The sequence below is a fragment of the Salvelinus namaycush genome, unplaced genomic scaffold (assembly GCF_016432855.1).
Source record: "Salvelinus namaycush isolate Seneca unplaced genomic scaffold, SaNama_1.0 Scaffold487, whole genome shotgun sequence".
Classification (NCBI taxonomy): Eukaryota; Metazoa; Chordata; class Actinopteri; order Salmoniformes; family Salmonidae; genus Salvelinus; species Salvelinus namaycush.
Genome location: NW_024061183.1, coordinates 112,729 through 135,212, shown reverse-complemented (window position 1 = coordinate 135,212; position 22,484 = coordinate 112,729). Strand labels below are relative to the sequence as shown.

The window sequence follows — 22,484 nt, the reverse complement described above, 5'->3', positions numbered from 1 at the left end:
TAGAACTCTCTCTCTCTTACCCCCTTACCGTTTCATAGAACCCTCTCTCTCTTACCCCCCTTACCGTTTCATAGAACCCTCTCTCTCTTACCCCCCTTACCGTTTCATAGAACTCTCCCTCTCTCTTACCCCCTTACCGTTTCATAGAACCCTCTCTCTCTTACCCCCTTACCGTTTCATAGAACTCTCTCTCTCTCTTACCCCCTTACTGTTTCATAGAACCCTCTCTCTCTTACCCCCCCTTACCGTTTCATAGAACCCTCTCTCTTACCCCCCCTTACCGTTTCATAGAACTCTCTCTCTCTTACCCCCCTTACCGTTTCATAGAACTCTTCCTCTCTCTTACCCCCTTACCGTTTCATAGAACCCTCTCTCTCTTACCCCCTTACCGTTTCATAGAACCCTCTCTCTTACCCCCCTTACCGTTTCATAGAACCCTCTCTCTTACCCCCCTTACCGTTTCATAGAACCCTCTCTCTTACCCCCCTACCGTTTCATAGAACCTCTTCTCTTACCCCCCTTACGTTTCATAGAACTCTCCCTCTCTCTTACCCCCTTACCGTTTCATAGAACCCTCTCTCTCTTACCCCCCTTAACGTTTCATAGAACTCCTCTCTCTTACCCCCCTCGTTTCATAGAACTCTTCCTCTCTCTTACCCCCTTACCGTTTCATAGAACCCTCTCTCTCTTACCCCCTTACCGTTTCATAGAACCCTCTATCTCTTACCCCCCTTACCGTTTCATAGAACTCTCTCTCTTACCCCCCTTACCGTTTCATAGAACTCTCTCTCTCTTACCCCCCTTACCGTTTCATAGAACCCTCTCTCTCTTACCCCCCTTACCGTTTCATAGAACCTGATCTGTTCTTCCAGGTAGAGCTGCATGACTCTGTTGTAGTCATAGATACGGTTGCTATGGAAGTGGTTCATCTCAGCTGTATGGAAACACAGATGGCAGGTAAGAGATTGTGTTACACAGGTGAACATGTGTGTGTGTGTGTGTGTGCACGTGTGTTACCTTGTAGTGAGTAGCACATGATGCTGGTTCGTTTGGCCATGGTCACTTTATCCTGTGTGGTGATCTTCCCTGCTGCCACCATCTTATCCCCTTCCCTCACCTTCTCTATAGCCGCCTACACACACACAGACACACAGACAGACACACAGACAGACAGACAGACAGACAGACACAGACACAGACACACACACACACTTGATTTAGCTTAACCAGCTCTCCTGGAGAGCGGAGTGTGTACTTTTAGGACTATTCCATTGGTTTTACTGTTACGGACCAGCTAAATCAAGCACAGCTCAAAAAACTACTTCAACTTAGTTGTGATCTGACGTGTATCAGGCTACAATACTTAATCATACTTGACAGTAGTAGAGTAGTATCTGTTGTGTACCTTGTGTACTCCGATAGTATCAGGCAAGCAGCCTAGCAGCCCTTTGTATTCGTTGTTGGTTTCCATCAGGAAATGAAGGTCTTTTCTCGGCTGGAAAAAATATACATCACAACAGTTTATTTTCACTCAGGGTCTGTAGTTCGACCTTCAGAGACAATGAGAGAGAGAGGCAGAGGTAGAGAGAGAGAGAAGGGGGATGGATAGTAGAGAGAGAGAGAGAGAGAGTGGGAGACAGGGAGAGAATGAGAGAGAGAAAGAGGGGGCTGGATGGAGAGAGAGAGAATGTATTGAAAAGGAAGGAAGGAGGGAGAGAGACGAACAGGAAACGCCTCAAGGACAGGAAGAACATAGGTTATCTATGTGTGTGTGTGTTACCTGCTCAGCTACGATCTGTGAGATCTCCTCGTATGTTTTCCCTGCAGCTGTGAGAGCATCTGTGAGTGTGGCCTCTCCTACACCACCACACACACACACACACACACACACACACACACACACACACACACACACACACACACACACACACACACACACACACACACACACACACACACACACACACACACACACACACACACACACACACACACACACACACACACACACACACGCGACAGAGACCCAATTGATCATAGTGTATAGTTTAGTGACAGTACTATGACAGTAGCCAGCACCACAGAGCGTAAGTCCTCATAGGAGTCAGTCAGTACCTGTATAGCCACTGGTGTTGAAGACAGATGACAGATTCTGAAAGGCTTTTCCAATCTTCTGGTACTCCTTACGCAGAGCTGAACACATCACACACACCTGGTTCAATGCAGTACGACTTGGAGGGAGTTTTAGTTTTAACAAAGTATGGCTAGGAGGGAGTTGTAGTTTTAACAAAGTATGGCTAGGAGGGAGTTGTAGTTTTAACAAAGTATGGCTAGGAGGGAGTTGTAGTTTTAACAAAGTATGGCTAGGAGGGAGTTGTAGTTTTAACAAAGTATGGCTAGGAGGGAGTTGTAGTTTTAACAAAGTATGGCTAGGAGGGAGTTGTAGTTTTAACAAAGTATGGCTAGGAGAGAGTTGTAGTTTTAACAAAGTATGGCTAGCAGGGAGTTGTAGTTTTAACAAAGTATGGCTAGGAGGGAGTTGTAGTTTTAACAAAGTATGGCTAGGAGGGAGTTGTAGTTTTAACAAAGTATGGCTAGGAGGGAGTTGTAGTTTTAACAAAGTATGGCTAGGAGGGTGGCTAGGAGGGAGTTGTAGTTTTAACAAAGTATGGCTAGGAGGGAGTTGTAGTTTTAACAAAGTATGGCTAGGAGGGAGTTGTAGTTTTAACAAAGTATGGCTAGGAGGGAGTTGTAGTTTTAACAAAGTATGGCTAGTAGGGAGTTGTAGTTTTAACAAAGTATGGCTAGGAGGGAGTTGTAGTTTTAACAAAGTATGGCTAGGAGGGAGTTGTAGTTTTAACAAAGTATGGCTAGTAGGGAGTTGTAGTTTTAACAAAGTATGGCTAGTAGGGAGTTGTAGTTTTAACAAAGTAGGGTTAGGGTTGAGACTGGGTGTGGACATGTAGCTAGGGAGTTTTCAGAGAGGAGCGTAGGTGGAAGGGAGTCCCTTGTGTGTGTGTGTGTGTGTGTGTTCCTCACTACCTGTGCAGCGTTTCCAGTGTATGTGTGTGTGTGTGTGTGTGTGTGTTCCTCACGGCCTGTGCAGCGTTTCCAGTGTATGTTCCCAACGTTCAGCAGGTCTTTAACTCCATCATCCATCTCCTTAGTGAACCTACTGAACAACTCACACTTCTGCTCGCTACACACACACACACACACACAGCCAGATAAGAACCAATGTCAAATACGCATCTGAAATCTGTGTGTGTGTGTATGTGTGTGTGTGTGTGTGTGTGTGTGTGTGTGTATCTATCTACCATACGTACACTTCTATGATGTCTAACTCAGGAGCTTCAGGGTCGATGGTGGAGAAGACCATTGGTCCAACACACTCATCCTTCTCTGCTCTCCTCTTCCCGGTCTTCCACTCCTGACCACACACAGACAGAGAGAGTGAGGGACTGCACGAGTGTGTGTGTGTATATGTGTGTGTGTGTGTGTATATGTGTGTGTGTATATATGTGTGTGTATATGTGTGTATATGTGTGTGTGTGTATATGTGTGAATATGTGTGTGTGTGTGTATATGTGTGTGTGTGTGCATGTGTGTGTGCGCGCGCATGTGTGTGTGTGTGTGTGCGCGCGCGCGTGTGTGCGTGCGTGCGTGTGTGTGTACCTTCTCGTCTCTGTACGTGAGGAAGAGTTGAAAGACGTCACTGTTGGAGACGACAGGATGTCGACACATACGACACATCCAGCCCTGAAGTCTCTCCATCCTCATCTTGATAAACTCCTCCTCAAAACGACCTGACAAGATGGAGGAATGGATATCACAATAACAATAACATTGGATTTGACGACCACTCTTCTGCAGATGACCTGGTTGAACTAATTGGTGCTTGGTCACGCTCCTACCCACGCACACTGTTCTCACTTAATAACTTGTATGCCATCTGTAAATACGAATAAAAATGTTAAATTAGGAGCCTAGTTGGTTCAGCCACAGAAAAATCCAGCAACCTTTCCGCTAGCCATGATTGGTTGAGATAATGAGTGGGCTGGACATGCAGAGAGATGAGTTCCGATTGGTCTGCCATACAGCACACTTCTATCTATTTGAGCTGGTCAGTATGTCTAGGTAATCCTATCTAACGCATCTTTAAAACATATATATATCTCGTAGTATAACTGCGTAAGTGTTGCTCTCCACTTTCTGGAGGACCGAGTTTTGAAATCAGTGGAATTAGAGTCTGATAGCTAAGGAGAAAACACCTGTCTCCGGATTACATCTTCAAACTAAGGGCATCCAAGGCATCCGTGAGAGAGGGAGAAGCATCCATCCATGTATATGGGTAAGAGAGTCTAGCTTGTTACATTTTCAGATATGACATGTTTCAAAATTTTGTCAGAAAGTCGTATTCATTTCATGTTAAAGTGTACTGTCAGCTAACGTTAGCTGGCTGGCTAGCTAACATTACATGTATGATCTGTGTAGTAATATTATTCGTATCTCAGAGCCATTTGCTTCGCTAGTTATAGCCTAATGTTAGCTAGTTAACATTGAACCTGGTGTGTTAGCTACCTGCAGATTGATGCAGGGTAGGAATATCATGAGTTGGGATTATGGTTCATTGCTAAACAGCGTGGCATTTTCCTTTCTGTTTTCCACGAGTTTGCTTCTTACTCCGGAACCTTCTAAACGTGCCTGAATGTGCGTATGTTCCTCAGCTTTCGGGACTATAAAATTGTGACTTCCTGTATTATACTTATGCTAAAAATGGTTTTATATTATACTGATCCATTTACTTTAAGTTCATATTCTTATATTTCTTATTGTTGTCGTATTGTCCAGAAGGAACCTGCAAGTAAGCAGGTTGGACGATGTTATACCAAGCATATCCCGTACCTACGGACTAATAAAACCCGGGAAACTTTTTCTGTTATATTACGGGAGTGTTTAAATGTAAGTGCTCTTGCTAAACATGTATTATGCTTCCACATTTCTAGTCTTAGTTATTACACCCCTTTGATGATATTCATGTCCTCAGTTTGTTATGCCATGTGCTCTACTGTTTTAGCTCATGTTTGTCAGTGTCCTGCTTATTACATGTTACTGTTAAACTCATTTCCTTCCTGTTAATTACTTGTTACTGTTAAACCCATTTCCTTCCTGTTAAACCCATTTCCTTCCTGTTAATTACATGTTACTGTTAAACCCATTTCCTTCCTGTTAAACCCATTTCCTTCCTGTTAATTACATGTTACTGTTAAACCCATTTCCTTCCTGTTAAACCCATTTCCTTCCTGTTAATTACATGTTACTGTTAAACCCATTTCCTTCCTGTTAAACTCATTTCCTTCCTGTTAATTACATGTTACTGTTAAACCCATTTCCTTCCTGTTAAACCCATTTCCTTCCTGTTAATTACATGTTACTGTTAAACCCATTTCCTTCCTGTTAAACCCATTTCCTTCCTGTTAATTACATGTTACTGTTAAACCCATTTCCTTCCTGTTAATTACTTGTTACTGTTAAACCCATTTCCTTCCTGTTAATTACATGTTACTGTTAAACCCATTTCCTTCCTGTTAATTACATGTTACTGTTAAACCCATTTCCTTCCTGTTAAACCCATTTCCTTCCTGTTAAACCCATTTCCTTCCTGTTAATTACATGTTACTGTTAAACCCATTTCCTTCCTGTTAATTACTTGTTACTGTTAAACCCATTTCCTTCCTGTTAATTACATGTTACTGTTAAACCCATTTCCTTCCTGTTAATTACATGTTACTGTTAAACCCATTTCCTTCCTGTTAAACCCATTTCCTTCCTGTTAAACCCATTTCCTTCCTGTTAATTACATGTTACTGTTAAACCCATTTCCTCCCTGTTAAACCCATTTCCTCCCTGTTAAACCCATTTCCTTCCTGTTAATTACTTGTTACTGTTAAACCCATTTCCTGCCTGTTAAACCCATTTCCTTCCCGTTAAACCCATTTCCTTCCCGTTAAACCCATTTCCTTCCCGTTAAACCCATTTCCTTCCCGTTAAACCCATTTCCTTCCTGTTAATTACATGTTACTGTTAAACCCATTTCCTTCCTGTTAAACCCATTTCCTTCCTGTTAATTACATGTTACTGTTAAACCCATTTCCTTCCTGTTAATTACATGTTACTGTTAAACCCATTTCCTTCCTGTTAAACCCATTTCCTTCCTGTTAATTACATGTTACTGTTAAACCCATTTCCTTCCTGTTAAACCCATTTCCTTCCTGTTAAACCCATTTCCTTCCTGTTAAACCCATTTCCTTCCTGTTAAACCCATTTCCTTCCTGTTAATTACATGTTACTGTTAAACCCATTTCTTTCCTGTTAAACCCATTTCCTTCCTGTTAATTACATGTTCCTGTTAAACCCATTTCCTTCCTGTTAAACCCATTTCCTTCCTGTTAAACCCATTTCCTTCCTGTTAATTACATGTTCCTGTTAAACCCATTTCCTTCCTGTTAAACCCATTTCCTTCCTGTTAAACCCATTTCCTTCCTGTTAATTACATGTTCCTGTTAAACCCATTTCCTTCCTGTTAATTACTTGTTACTGTTAAACTAATTTCCTTCCTGTTAAACCCATTTCCTTCCTGTTAATTACATGTTACTGTTAAACCCATTTCCTTCCTGTTAAACCCATTTCCTTCCTGTTAAACCCATTTCCTTCCACTTTATTCACCCGGCAGCACTACCTGATCCTTCATACACCCTGAAATGTGTTGTGTCCCTACTAAATCACTACAACCCTACCTCCCGGCCTTACAAGCCAACAACATCCACCATCATATTCTCCTCCCCCTCGGTCTTTGTGTAAAAAATAAAACAGATAATTGGATTAATCTCATCTCCTAATTCATCCACATTTCAATAGACGTACCATAGTGACATTCTGAACCAGTAAATTACAAAACCTCTTTTATACTAAACTTTTATACTTAAACCTTTAATAATAATAATAAATGCCATTTAGCAGACACTTTTATCCAACGTGACTTGAATACATTTTGTGTGTATGGGCTGTCAGGGGAATCAATAACACAGTTAGAGCTCACTAGATGGCCATTGTGAACAGGCTCCAATACAGAACTATTTATGACCTCACTAGATGGCCATTGTGAACAGGCTCCAATACAGAACTATTTATGACCTGACTAGATGGCCATTGTGAACAGGCTCCAATACAGAACTATTTATGACCTGACTTGATGGCCATTGTGAACAGGCTCCAATACAGAACTATTTATGACCTGACTAGATGGCCATTGTGAACAGGCTCCAATACAGAACTATTTATGACCTGACTAGATGGCCATTGTGAACAGGCTCCAATACAGAACTATTTATGACCTCACTAGATGGCCATTGTGAACAGGCTCCAATACAGAACTATTTATGACCTCACTAGATGGCCATTGTGAACAGGCTCCAATACAGAACTATTTATGACCTCACTTGATGGCCATTGTGAACAGGCTCCAATACAGAACTATTTATGACCTGACTTGATGGCCATTGTGAACAGGCTCCAATACAGAACTATTTATGACATGACTAGATGGCCATTGTGAACAGGCTCCAATACAGAACTATTTATGACCTCACTAGATGGCCATTGTGAACAGGCTCCAATACAGAACTATTTATGACCTCACTAGATGGCCATTGTGAACAGGCTCCAATACAGAACTATTTATGACCTCACTAGATGGCCATTGTGAACAGGCTCCAATACAGAACTATTTATGACCTGACTAGATGGCCATTGTGAACAGGCTCCAATACAGAACTATTAATGACCTCACTAGATGGCCATTGTGAACAGGCTCCAATACAGAACTATTTATGACCTGACTAGATGGCCATTGTGAACAGGCTCCAATACAGAACTATTTATGACCTCACTAGATGGCCATCGTGAACAGGCTCCAATACAGAACTATTTATGACCTCACTAGATGGCCATTGTGAACAGGCTCCAATACAGAACTATTTATGACCTCACTAGATGGCCATTGTGAACAGGCTCCAATACAGAACTATTTATGACCTGACTAGATGGCCATTGTGAACAGGCTCCAATACAGAACTATTTATGACCTCACTTGATGGCCATTGTGAACATTCTTCAATACAGAACTATTAATGACCTGACTAGATGGCCATTGTGAACAGGCTCCAATACAGAACTATTTATGCTTGAAGGATGCCTTACATACAGCTCAATACATATTTTCTAAAGCCACGTTTTTTCAGACCACAAGACCTATTCAGGAAAAACTGAGGCGACGGTTGCCATGGAAGCCACTGACCTGTGACTTGTTTGTCAGGCAGCGAGGGGATGGGGATGGCGGAACCAAACTTCTCCAACAGGCGCTCATACAGCCAATCAAAATGCTTATACCTGTGATTGACAGGTCTGTTGGTCGTCTGCAGAAAACACCAAAAGAAGAGTCAGAGAAGTGTGTGTGTGTGTGTGTGTGTGTGTGTGTGTTGGTGCTGAGCGATCAACTTATTATGTTTTTGCTTATTAAACAACTAAATTGATCGACGTCAGTTCAATTACTTGAATTCCATTTAGTTTGTATTTTTTGTGAGCTCTACGCGCCATAGAGAAATCAGATCAAGAACAAACTGTGGGCCGCTGGAAGTTATAGTTTTCAACAGAAAATATTAAACTTAGTTCAGGGCAGAAAACGTGGTAATTAACTACAATGCCTATAATCCATTGCGCCTGCCCTGCTCTTCCGGCCCCAGAAAGACACATGAGAGAGGAATGTACACAACACAACGACAATAGTGATATAGACAGTTCGTGAGGTAGCTGTACCCGATTAATATTTGTAGTAATTGGTAATTAGCCGTCTCTTGAAAGTATGCCCTATCTACTTTGAATAACAACTAAAATAGTTTTATCGTCAGACAGCTCTGCAGTATATTAGGTAGCTACTAGCTAGCTAATTACTACTACATATTAGGTAGCTACTAGATAGCCAGCTAGCTAGTTACTAGCCTAGCTAAATAGGATGACTTGTTAATGAGGTTAAATGGTTGGCTGCTACTGCCTGAGCAGAGATGATGACAAAAAATAATTAAATAATAAAAAGTCCTCAAATAAAAACTTAATAAGACAATTGAATGTTCTAAATATTTGGAATTTCTATTAATTTCTATTAAAATGTAATTTCTATTAAAAAGCTTAAGCATATATTTTTTTTTATACAAATCAAAAATGGAAAAATTATTTATTTTTCACCGAACTGAAACGACCTCAAAGAGCACTAATCGCTCAGCACTAGTGTGTGTGTGTGTGTGTGTGTGTGTGATACTCACATTGGGTGTGACCTGGTACTCTATGTAACTCTTCAGCCCGTACATCTTAGAGCCTTTTTTAGGATCAGCCACGACACAGTCAAGAGGAGACTGGGGATACAACCACACTGGCCCCACATCTCCCATCTACACACACACACACACACACACACACACACACACACACACACACACACACACACACACACACACACACACACACACACACACACACACACACACACACACAGAGAGAAACAATTACTACATTGCTATTACCATCTACAGTAGCAGAGTTTTTCCCCCACCCGTAAATGTAATGTTAATGTAAATGTAATGCCTTGTAAATGTAATGTAAATGTAATGCCTTGTTAATGTAATTTAAAGTAATGCAATGTAAAAGTAATTTAAATGTAATTTATTATAATGTACTGGTATGTAAATGTAGAGTAATGTAAAGCAATATTATCTAAATGTAATGTGAATGTAATACAATGTAATGTAAATGTAATGCCTTGTAAAAGTAATGTAGATGAATGTAAAAGTAAAGTAAAGTAATGTTAATGTAATGTACTGTAAAGTAATGTTAATGTACTGTAAAGTAATGTTAATGTAATGTACTGTAAAGTAATGTTAATGTAATGTACTGTAAAGTAATGTTAATGTAATGTACTGTAAAGTAATGTTAATGTACTGTAAAGTTATGTACTGTAATGTAAAGTAATGTTAATGTAATGTACTGTAAAGTAATGTTAATGTAATGTGCTGTAAAGTAATGTTAATGTACTGTAAAGTAATGTTACTGTAATGTACTGTAAAGTAATGTTAATGTAATGTACTGTAAAGTAATGTTAATGTACTGTAAAGTAATGTTACTGTCATGTACTGTAAAGTAATGTTAATGTAATGTACTGTAAAGTAATGTTACTGTAATGTACTGTAAAGTTATGTTAATGTACTGTACAGTAATGTTAATGTAATGTACTGTAAAGTTATGTTAATGTACTGTACAGTAATGTTAATGTAATGTACTGTAAAGTAATGGTAATGTACTGTAAAGTAATGTTAATGTAATGTACTGTAAAGTAATGTTACTGTAATGTACTGTAAAGTAATGTTAATGTACTGTAAAGTAATGTTAATGTAATGTACTGTAAAGTAATGTTAATGTAATGTACTGTATAGTTACTGTACTGTAAAGTAATGTAATGTACTGTAAAGTAATGTTACTGTACTGTAAAGTAAAGTTAATGTAATGTACTGTAAAGTTACTGTACTGTAATGTACTGTAATGTAAAGTAATGTTACTGTACTGTAAAGTAATGTTATTGTGATGTAAGGTAATGTTAATGGGCTGTAAAGTAATGTTACTGTACTGTAATGTAATGTAATGTAAATGTGTAGAACAGATGGATGATGACTCACATAGATGGCCAGTCTGTCTTTGCCTTTGGGTGGTAGTTTAGCCAGCAGGTACACCTCTGGGTTGGGGATCTTAGAGAACGCAAACCTAGTGGAATAATACGGACTTACAGTACCAGTCAAAAGTTTGGACACACCTACTCTTTCAAGGGTTTTTCTTTATTTTTACTATTTTCTACATTGTAGAATAATAGTGAAGACATCAAAACTATGAAATAACACATATGGAATCATGTAGTAACCAAAAAAAGTGAAGAATCTCAAATATGAAATATATTTTGATTTGTTTAACAAAGTAGCCACCATTTGCCTTGATGACAGCTTTGCACACTATTTTTGGAAAAGTTACCAGAATTTTGCAACCCTAGTGAAATGCAACAACATTTAAAAATAAATCGGTGTGTTTGTGTGTCTTACTTGTTGAGAGACATCTTCATGTGTGTGTGTGTGTTGCGGCCTGTCGCCTCTCCTTCCTCCCCTGTAGTTTCTCCATAACCCCCTGTTGATCTGGCATCATCCCACTCTTCATCCCACTCACCATCATCGTCATCATCACCTTCACACGCACACACAAGGACATTATTTAAAAAAACGCAACATTAAAAGTACAACAACATTTACAAACATCTTGTGTGTCTGTGTGTGTCACCTGCATTCTGTCGAGAGTGTGTGTGTCACCTGCATTCTGTCGAGTCTGTGCGTATCCCTGGGTGTCCCATCCCCCGGCTGTGTCGTTGGTGTCAGCTCCTCCCCCAGACCAAGGGTTGTCACCGTTAGCAACCTGCAAACAACAACAGCAGCAGTGAACTCTGGGAAATGTTTCACAGAGCTCCTTTAAAAAGCCTGCTTCAGCCTGCTCTGTTTTAAAAGCTAAGTGGCTTGATGTTTTGAAGTGGCGTGGCTCGAACCAAGGCAGTCTTAATGGCTAAAGTGTGTGTGTGGTGCATGCTGTCCTGCTTTATGCACTTTTAATGGTTCAAGCGGGAACAGAACTGGCCTTGGGCCTACAAAGAGAAGCTCCAACGCCATGGTAATGACCATTTCCCCTTCCTGCCTGACTATAAACATCTCTCTCTCTCTCTATTTCAATTTAAGAGGCTTTATTGGCATGGGAAACATTGCCAAAGCAAGTGAAATAGATAAAAAACAAAAGTGAAAATAACAATAAAAAATTAACAGTAAACATTACACTCACAAAAGTTCCAAAATAATAAATACATTTCAAATGTCATATTATGTCTACATAATATGTGTTGTAATGATGTGCAAATAGTTAAAGTACAAAAGGGAAAATAAATAAGCATAAATATGGGTTGAATTTACAATGGTGTTTGTTCTTCACTGGTTGCCCTTTTCTTGTGGCAACAGGTCACACATCTTGCTGCTGTGATGACACACTGTGGTATTTCACCCAATAGATATGGGAGTTAATTGAAATCGTATTTGTTTTCGAATTCTTTGTGTATCTGTGTAATCTGATGAAAATATGTGTCTTGAATATGGTCATACATTTGGCAGGAAGTGCAGCTCAGTTTCCAAATCATTTTGGAGGCAGTGTGCACATAGCCTGCCTATGGCAGCCTTTCTCAATAGCAAGGCTATGATCACTGAGTCTGTACATAGTCAAAGCTTTCCTTAATTTAGAGACAGAGTCCCTCTCTTTCTCTCTCAAGCCCTATAACAAACAGTAAACAAACAGTAAACAAGTAAACAAACAAATAGTAATGAAGTAGTGTGTACCTGAGTGTTTGTGCTGTTGCTGGACTCTGGGCTGTAGGCATCCGGATAGGTAGCTGTCTCTGGTGTTCTGGACGACACCGCACCAACCTGAGAGAAGTGGGGGGGGGGGGTTGTAATAATCATCCACATTTTCACTTTATCTGTCTATGTCTGCAGGATGAAAGCTGTTTGTACGACAGGGACCACAGTGAACATACTTTGCAAAGACACAGCGTTGCTTTAGCGTCACACTGTTAGCGACATTTAGTCTAGTTTATTTTGTCGTGGTACTTTGGGGTCTTCAAATAACTGTGTCGTTACAGTGCGGCTCCCCGGTGATGTCACGTTTGTCAAAAACAATGGCGGTGTGATGGGGTCTCACAAAGACTCCTCTACACCTCTCCTGTATGACTGAGGAATGCCGCACGCACACACACACACACACGAGCTGGAACGATAAACCGCCTTCCTCTTACCGAAGCATTTTGTGTAAGTTGTTCATTTTCAGTGATTTTGCGACACAACGTTCCAGTAGACTGATAAACAGTTTCTATCTCCAGGCTATCAGGCTGTTAAATAGTCACCACTAGCCGGCCTCCGCCCAGAACCCTGCCCTGAACTTAGTTACTGTTACTAGCCGGCTACCACCCGGCACTCTACCCGGCACCTTAGAGACTGCTGCTCTATGTACATAGTCATGGAACACCGAGAAAGGGAAAGTGGGAAACCTAGTCAGTTGTACAACTGAATGTTTTCAACTGAAATGTGTCTTCCGCATTTAAACCCAACCCCTCTGAATCAGAGAGGTGCGGGGGGCTGCCTCAATCGACATCCACGTCATCGGCGCCCAGGGAACAGTGGGTTAACTGTCTTGCTCAGGGGCAGAACGACCGTTTCACCTTGTCAGCTCTGGGATTCGATCCAGCAACCTTTCGGTTACTGGCCCAACGCTCCTATCCGCCAGGCTACCTGGTCACTTTAATAATATTTACATACTGTTTTAGTCACTTCATATGTATATACTGTATTCTAGTCCCATCCTATATAACTACTGCTGTACACACCTTTTCTAGTCACATACTTGTCCATATACTGTCCCGGACTCTGACATTGCTTGTTCCAATATTTCTTAATTACTTTCTTTTAATGTTTTGGATTTGCGTGTATTGTTTTGTATTGTTAGGTATTACTGTACTGTTGGAGCTAGAAACACAAGCATTTGGCTAGTTATTAATGTACTGTTGGAGCTAGGAAAATAATCCAGACCTGCCAACCCTGTCCAAATTTTTAGAGTACAAGACGAGTGCGGCAAATTGGAGATTCAACTCGCAAATCTAGTGTAAAGGCATTTTAGAAGCATTGCCTCTATAGCTAATACCGGACACTCATTCATTCTTCATCACACAGTCTTCTAAACTCCCAACTCCATTTAATGCCAAGATGTTTATATTTATTTTTGATTATACTTTTGTAATGCTTTTTGTGACGTGGATCATACTTACAATTACAATCTATCAGGTTGCGTGATCCTCGTAATGTTACGTGGAAAATACAACTAACGGGACGCAGATCTAAATGTATATCACACTCGCACAAATGCAACCAGTTATTTTTCGTATTTGCACTTAATTTCTTTCACTAGCAAATGTGAGTGAACTGCTGGCACTTTAGAGCCCACTGAATGTCCATCTTATGTTTGCTAACGTTAGCTTGAAACAATTAGTGTTGACCTTTCCACAACACACGGAGTGGAAAATGGATTTTCCATGTGTTGACGTACTGCTGACAGTCGGCCAACTCAGCATCACAACAAACAGGAGGAGGGGCAGACACGGGGGGGCAGCTACGTCCAATAATGATGTATTCATCTCCATGTCCGTTGACACAAACTCTGTACATGTCTATTGGAGACCAATTACTTTATTAAATATAGATTACAAATTGATTGCTCTGGTTTATGCCAAAAGATTAAAGAAAGGAATAGATGCCATTATAAAAGAGACTCAAACAGGATTTATGAAAGGGCCGTCACATAAGCTCTAACATTCGTTTAGTCTTGGACCTTCTAGATTATTCAGATGCAATTGACTCAGATGCGGTTGTCTTATTTTTGAACTTCTGTAAAGCCTTTGACACAATTGAACATGAATTTCTCTTTAGGTCACTTAAACTTTTTGGATTCAGTGAAAATTTCATCAAATTCATTCATATGTTTTACAAAGATAGAAATAGTTCTGTGTTACTAAACCGTAATACTTCCAAAAGATTCAGTATCAACAGAAGTGTATGACAGGGATGTCCAATTTCGCCATTTTTATTCATTTTTTTCATTCTATCTCTAGATATTCTGAATAATGCAAATGTTTATGGCTTAACCATTTTTAACAAATACATAAAAATTTCCCAACTGGCTGATGATACTACTCTTTTCTTAAGAGACAAAGACCAGGTCGCCCTTAATGCTATGACTGCATTTTCTATTGCATCAGGATTAAAACGGAATGATTCTAAATGTGAAACCAACTGACACCGAGAGGAAAACATTTCTGGAACATTCTTATTCCTGACATTGTCTGGAAAAATGCATGGTTAAGGCCTTACAAATATTGTATACCAAACAAAGTTAAGGAAGTGCACTTTAAAATTTTACATAAGATATATCCATGTAATTCTATGTTTTCCAAATTTGTGGCTATTGATGACATCTGCGTTTTCTGTGAAAAAGAAGGTGAGAATCTGAGAAACTATCAACTATCAAAATACTTATTTACCATTATGAACACTACCCATGTTTTTGACATGAAGGATATAATATGTTACTATTGCAATGATAACAAGACCATTGAAATTGTGATTTTTTTTAAATTCTTGTTGCCAAATACTTTATACACAAACAAAAATTCCAAAATGTTATACCAAAATTACACATATTTTTTTATTAAATTGAACTATCTTATTAAAACATTAACCCTAGTGAAAAACTATAAGAATAACATTTTCCTGAATCATTATAACACGATTTTTTCAGAGTGATTAAAATTGCACTATAATTTTTTTATTTTTTATTATTTCATTGATATTTTTTGTATGTTTTAGTATTTTCTTGTTAATACCTGTGTTCTGTTTTGTATGGTGTAACAATGTAAATTATGGATCTGTATTATGATTTGGTTTTAAAATAAGTTGCAGCTCGAGAATAGGGATGTTAGATTTACTCAGTGGATTTATTTGTTATTAAAACGTTTTAATAAAATACAATAAAATCAGGCCCCTTTCATTTTTGCGTACTTTTTACTCGGATCTCGTACCTGCGTACATGGACAGAGCATTGCGTAGATGGTAAGCAAAATGTGTGCATGTTGGTAGGTCTGACAATAATTTAGCTAGGTACTAATGGACTGTTGGAACTAGGAACATAATCATTTAGCTAGGTACTAATGCACTGTTGGAGCTAGGAACATAAGCATTTAGCTAGGTACTAATGCACTGTTGGAGCCAGGAATATAAGCATTTAACTAGGTGTTTGTCTGTCCCTGTTTCGCTGTCTGTTGCTATGTTAGCGAGCCACTCCCCACTGTGTGCACAGAGGAGGGAGTGATGCATTCTGAGAAGCACAAGCATATGACCGTTGCTAAATTATCAAAATACTGTAGTTGTAGATACAGAGAGAAGTGTCACAGCTTTCTGTGAGTATATGATTTATTTTTCACCTCTTAATGGCTGAAGTATGGTTTTAAATGGTGACCAAATAGGCCTACCAGTAAACATTTATCCATTAGCTAAAGCAAAGCTATACATGCCCTGGAACCACATACATACACTTAGGTTGGAGTAACAAAAACTCATTTTTCTACCACTCCACAAATGTCTTGTTAACAAACTATCGTTTTTCTACTTTGTGCATGACAAATAATTTTTCCCAACATTGTTAACAGACAGATTATTTCACTTAGAATTCACTGTATCACAATTCCAGTGGGTCAGAAGTTTACATACACTAAGTTGACTGTGCCTTTAACAGCTTGGAAAATTCCAGAAAATTATGTCATGGCTTTAGAAGCTTCTGATAGGCTAATTGACATGATTCGAGTCAATTGGAGGTGTACCTGTGGATTTATTTCAAGGCCTACCTTCAAACTCAGTGCCTCTCTCCTTGACATCATGGGAAAATCAAAAGAAATCAGCCAAGACCTCAAAAAAAATTTGTAGACCTCCACAAGTCTGGTTCATGCTTGGAAGCAATTTCCAAATGCCTGAAGGTTCCACGTTCATCTGTACAAACAATAGTACACAAGTATAAACACCATGGGACCACGCAGCCGTCATACCGCTCAGGAAGGAGATGCGTTCTGTCTCCTAGAGATGAATGTCCTTTGGTGCGAAAAGTGCAAATCAATCCCAGAACAACAGCAAAGGACCTTGTGAAGATGCTGGAGGAAACAGGTACAATAGTATATATATCCATAGTAAAACGAGTCCTATGTTGACCTAACCTGAAAGGCCGTTCAGCAAGGAAGAAGCCACTGCTCCAAAACCGCCATAAAAAAGCCAGACTACGGTTTGCAACCGCACATGGGGACAAAGATCTGACTTTTTGGAGAAATGTCCTCTGGTCTGATGAAAAAAAAATAGAACTGTTGGCCATAATGACCATCGTTATGTTTGGAGGAAAAAGGGGGATGCTTGCAAGCCGAAGAACACCATCCCAACCGTGAAGCACAGGGTCGGCAGCATCATGTTGTGGAGGTACTTTGCTGCAGGAGGGACTGGTGCACTTCACAAAATAGATGGCATCATGAGGGAGGAAAATTATGTGGATATATTGAAGCAACACCTCAAGACATCAGTCAGGAAGTTAAAGCTTTGTCACAAATGCGTCTTCCAAATGGACAATGACCCCAAGCAAACTTCCAAAGATGTGGCAAAATGGCTTAAGGACAACAAAGTCAAGGTATTGGAGTGGCCATCACAAAGCCCAGACCTCAATCCTATAAAAAATGTATGGGCAGAACTGAAAAAGCGTGTGCGAGCAAGAAGGCCTATAAACCTGACTCAGTTACACCAGCTCTGTCAGGAGGAATGGGCCAAAAGTCATCCAACTCATTGTGGGAAGCTTGTAGAAGGCTACCCAAAACGTTTGACCCAAGTTAAACAATTTAAAGGCAATGCTACCAAATACTAATTGAGTGAATGTAAACTTCTGACCCGGGTAAATTCAGTCCAGTCAATTCAGAAAGAAAAGCAGATTCCAAATCCAAATGTTCCTAATTAAAAAGCATTGAAGAGAATTGGAATTTCAGTGCACTTCTTTAATGGACTCGAACGTATATGGAATTTAACACAAACCTGTCCGGGGACCTTAATGCAGGGAAACTTAAATCCGTTTTAGTACATTTCCACCAGTATGTTAAAATGTGCAACCACAGAAAAAAAAAAAACTCTAGACCACCTTTACTCCACACAGAGACACGTACAAAGCTCTCCCTCAGCCCCCATTTGGCAAATCTGACCATAATTCTATCTATCCTCCTTCCTGTTTACAAGCAAAAATTAAAGCAGGAAGCACCAGTGACCCAGTCAATAAAAAAGTGGTCAGATGAAGCAGAAGCTAAGCTACAGGACTAGTTTGCTTGCACAGACTGGAATATGTTACGAGATTCCTCCAATGGCATTGAGGAGTACACCACATCAGTCACTGGCTTTATCAATAAGTGCATCAATGACATCGTCCCCACAGTGACTGTACGTACACACCCCAACCAGAAGCCATGGATTACAGGCAACATCAGCACTGAGCTAAAAGGTAGAGCTGCCGCTTTCAAGGAGCGGGACTCTAACCTGGAAGCTTATAAGAAATCCTGCTATGCCCTCCGACGAACCATCAAACAGCGAAAAGCCTCAATACCGGACTAAGATTGAATCGTACTACACCGGCTCCGCTTGTCGGATGTGGCAGGGCTTGCAAGCTATTACAGACTACAAAAGGAAGCACAGCCGAGAGCTGCCCAATGACACGAGCCTACCAGACGAGCTAAATTACTTCTATGCTTGCTTCGAGGCAAGTAACACTGAAACATGCATGAGAGCATCAGCTGTCCTGGACAACTGTGTGATCACGCTCTCTGTAGCCGATGTGAGTAAGACCTTAAAACAGGTAAACATTCACAAGTCCGCAGGGCTAGACAGATAACCAGGACGTGTACTCTGAGCATGCATTGACCAACTGGCAAGTGTCTTCACTGACATTTTCAACCTCTCCCTGTCTGAGTCTGTAATACCAACATGTTTCAAGCAGACCACCATAGTCCCTTTGCCCAAGAACACTAAGGTAACCTGCAGAAATGACTACCAACCTGTAGCACTCACGTCTGTAGCCATGAAGTGCTTTGAAAGGCTGGTCATCGCTCACATCAACACCATTATCCCAGAAACCCTAGACCCACTCCAATTTGCATACTGCCCTAACAGATCCACAGATGATGCAATCTCTATTGCACTCCACACTGCCCTTTCCCACCTGGACAAAAGGAAAACCTATGTGAGAATGCTGTACTCCCTGTTCACTCATGGCTGCACGGCCAGGCACGACTCCAAGACCATCATTAAGTTTGCCGATGACACAACAGTGGTAGGCCTGATCACAGACAACGACGAGACAGCCTATAGGTAGGAGGTCAGAGGCCTGGCCGTGTGGTGCCAGGACAACAACTTCTCCCTCAATGTGATCAAGACAAAGGAGATGATTGTGGACTACAGGAAAAAGAGGACCGAGCACGCCCCCATTCTCATCGACAGAGCTGTAGTGGAGCAGGTTGAGAGCTTCAAGTTCCTTGGTGACCACATCAACAACAAACTATCATGGTCCAAGCACACCAAGACAGTCATGAAGAGGGCACGACAAAACCTATTCCCCCTCAGGAGACTGAAAAGATTTGGCATGGGTCCTCAGATCCTCTAAAGGTTCTACAGCTGCACCATCGAGAGCATCCTGACTGGTTGCATCACTGCCTGGTGTGGCAACTGCTCGGCCTCCGACCACAAGGCACTACAGAGGGTAGTACGTAGGACCCATTACATCACTGGGGCTAAGCTGCCTGCCATCCAGGACCTCTACACCAGACGGTGTCAGAGGAAGGCCCTAAAAATTGTCAAAGACCCCAGTCACCCTAGTCATAGACTGTTCTCTCTGTTACCGCATTGCAAGCAGTACCGGGGCGCCAAGTCTAGGTCCAAGAATCTTCTAAACAGATTCTACCCCCAAGCCATAAGACCCCTGAACATCTAATCAAATGACTACCCAGACTATTTTCATTGCCCCCCCCCCCCCCCTTTTACACTGCTGCTACTCTCTGTTTATCATATATGCATATTCACTTTAATAACTCTACCTATATGTACATATTACCTTAATTACCTCGACTAACCGGAGCCCCTGCACACTGACCCCTATATATAGCCTCGCTATTGTTATTTAACTGCTGCTCTTGAATTATTTGTTACTTTTATTTCTTATTCTGTATTGCTTTTTTTTTTAAACTGCATTGTTGGTTAAGGGCTTGTAAGTAAGCATTTCACTGTAAGTTCTACACATGTTGTATTCGGCGCATGTGAGAAATAACATTTGATTTGATTTACTTTACAGATACATAGTGAATTATTCTGTTATGGTGTGTAATCCGTAATGAACACAGACACACACTCACCTGTAAGTAGTCTTCCGGCACCAGCCCACTTTGTCCTCTGGAGTTCTGAGCCTCTATCCATCCTCCACCAACATTCTACAAAGAGAGAGGAGGGCAGAGAGAGGGAGAGAAAGAGAGAGAAGAAGAGAGAGAAGGGGGAGAGAGAGGGAGAGGAAGAGAGAGAGCGAGAGAAGGGGGAGAGAGAGGGAGAGGAAGAGAGAGAAGAGGGAGAGAGAGAGAGAAGAGGGAGAGAGAGAGAGAAGAGGGAGAGAGGAATAGAGAGAGAGAGAGGGAGAGGAAGAGGAAGAGAGAGAAGGGGGAGAGAAAGAGAGGGAGAGAAAGAGAGAGAAGAGAGAGGGAGAGGAAGAGAGAGAGAAGGGGGAGAGAGAGGGACAGGACGAGAGAGAAGGGGGAGAGAGAGGAAGAGAGAGAAGGGGGAGAGAGGAATAGAGAGAGAGAGGGAGAGGAAGAGGAAGAGAGAGAAGGGGGAGAGAGAGGGAGAGAAAGAGAGAGAGAGAAGAGAGAGGAAGAGGAAGAGAGAGAGAAGGGGGAGAGAGAGGAAGAGGAAGAGAGAGAAGGGGAGAGAGAGGAAGAGAGAGAAGGGGGAGAGAGAGGAAGAGAGAAGGGGGAGAGAGAGGAAGAGAGAGAGAGAGAAGGGGGAGAGACGGAGAGGAAGAGAGGAAGGGCGAGAGAGAGGAAGAGAGGAAGGGCGAGAGAGAGAGGAAGAGAGAGAGAGAGAAGAGGGAGAGAGAGGGAGAGGTAGAGAGAGAAGGGGGAGAGAGGGAGAGAAAGAGAAAGAGAGAGGGAGAGGAAGAGAGAGAAGGGGGAGAGAGAGGGAGAGAAAGAGAGAGAAGGGGGAGAGAGAGGGAGGAAGAGAGAGAATGGGGAGAGAGAGAGAAGGGAGAGAGAGGGAGAGAGAGAAGGGGGAGAGAGAGGGAGAGCAAGAGAGAGAAGGGGGAGAGAGGGAGAGGAAGAGAGTGAAGAGGTATGAGAGTTATTCATCAGAGCCTGGACAGAAAAGCTTGAAATGTAACACTGTAGTACTTCAGGTGACTATGGCCAGCCAGTCAGATCCTGTGTGTACCTGGTTGAGGACGGTGACAGTCTCTCCTTCTCTGACTGTCAACTCGTTATTTCCTGGTTCAGCACTGAAGTCATATATCACCTGGGCCTGAAACAGAGCAAACACACAGTGATGACCTCAGGACCACTCTGAATGGTACTGTAGGACGTAGTCATAGGACACAGTGATGACCTCAGGACCACTCTGAATGGTACTGTGTACACACACACACACACACACACACACACACACACACACACACACACACACACACACACACACACACACACACACATCCTGTCTGAGTGTTGTTATCCCTGAGGGCACTGAGAGTCGTGTCAAACACAAACACCCACACACTGCCTCCCTCTCTAAAACAGTTGCCTACAACCTACAAAAAGCAGTTCACAGTAAAGACTGAAAGATAAACACGTAAATACATACATACATACGTGTTGTTTAATCTGTCTATGCACATGGCATCAATCCATATCTTGTATGACATTGGTTCAGTTTATAAACATGTTCTCTTTTAGTTATAAAAGGTATTACTCTGCAATCTACACTACACTTCAATAAAAACCCCAATAGCGCATATTCTGTATGACAAAAAAAAAGCCATATTAGCGTTGTCTACCATTCGATAAAGCGCACCATGACATGCTGAAGAAACTCTCCTACCTGCATTGCCATCGTTGCAGGATTTATAGTCGTTTTCCACGCAAAAACGTCACCGTGAAAAAGCCCCGCATCAAAACAATCCCCGTGTAAACAAAGCAGACGAGGCTAGGCTACTCCGTCTCAAAACGAGCCACTCTGGCGTATCTTCTTACAACTATGTTGTCACAACGTGCTATTCTGTAGAAACGATTTCTCAATCTTCTGGGACGACAATTGCCTAATTTCCCCACAACAGAATAGTGTGTTAGTTATTTTGTATCCCCGCGGTAAAGAGCGAAAGGGGCCACTTCCTCCAAGCAGAAAATTAGAACAAGTAACAGGGGTGTGGATACGTGCCGTGTTCAAGTCCTCGTCGGAACTACGAAACTCGGAAATGTCCAACCTGCTAACCTGTTGTACATATACACGTGCCGCGTTCAACCTATTAACAAGTCGGACATTTCCTAGTTTTCTATTTTCGACTAGCACATGAACGTGGCAACAGTCGGACAGACAATTCTGTTGATTTTCCTTCAGCTGCTCGGTCATAGGTTTGACTGAGTAAATACACCGAGTAAAGAC

The 22,484-nt window shown here is 41.3% G+C and overlaps 1 protein-coding gene across 1 annotated transcript in view; it reads right to left on the bottom strand.

The window, feature by feature from the left end:
• The window catches only part of LOC120041612 (sorting nexin-9-like), a 31,823-nt gene extending 9,571 nt beyond the window's left edge, over positions 1 to 22,252 (bottom strand). Inside the window, exons 1-17 of the mRNA XM_038986482.1 lie at positions 21,924 to 22,252; positions 21,264 to 21,350; positions 20,201 to 20,275; positions 12,519 to 12,605; positions 11,457 to 11,559; positions 11,196 to 11,334; positions 10,782 to 10,866; positions 9,378 to 9,503; positions 8,357 to 8,474; positions 3,676 to 3,806; positions 3,327 to 3,430; positions 3,096 to 3,199; positions 2,116 to 2,193; positions 1,781 to 1,857; positions 1,406 to 1,495; positions 1,018 to 1,132; positions 843 to 934 (exon numbers count right to left, since the gene is read on the bottom strand). Of these exons, the coding sequence (XP_038842410.1) occupies positions 843 to 934; positions 1,018 to 1,132; positions 1,406 to 1,495; positions 1,781 to 1,857; positions 2,116 to 2,193; positions 3,096 to 3,199; positions 3,327 to 3,430; positions 3,676 to 3,806; positions 8,357 to 8,474; positions 9,378 to 9,503; positions 10,782 to 10,866; positions 11,196 to 11,334; positions 11,457 to 11,559; positions 12,519 to 12,605; positions 20,201 to 20,275; positions 21,264 to 21,350; positions 21,924 to 21,935 (1,623 nt within the window). The 5' untranslated portion in view covers positions 21,936 to 22,252. The remainder of the gene's footprint in view (positions 1 to 842; positions 935 to 1,017; positions 1,133 to 1,405; positions 1,496 to 1,780; positions 1,858 to 2,115; positions 2,194 to 3,095; positions 3,200 to 3,326; positions 3,431 to 3,675; positions 3,807 to 8,356; positions 8,475 to 9,377; positions 9,504 to 10,781; positions 10,867 to 11,195; positions 11,335 to 11,456; positions 11,560 to 12,518; positions 12,606 to 20,200; positions 20,276 to 21,263; positions 21,351 to 21,923) is intronic.
• Between the last annotated feature and the right edge of the window lie 232 nt (positions 22,253 to 22,484).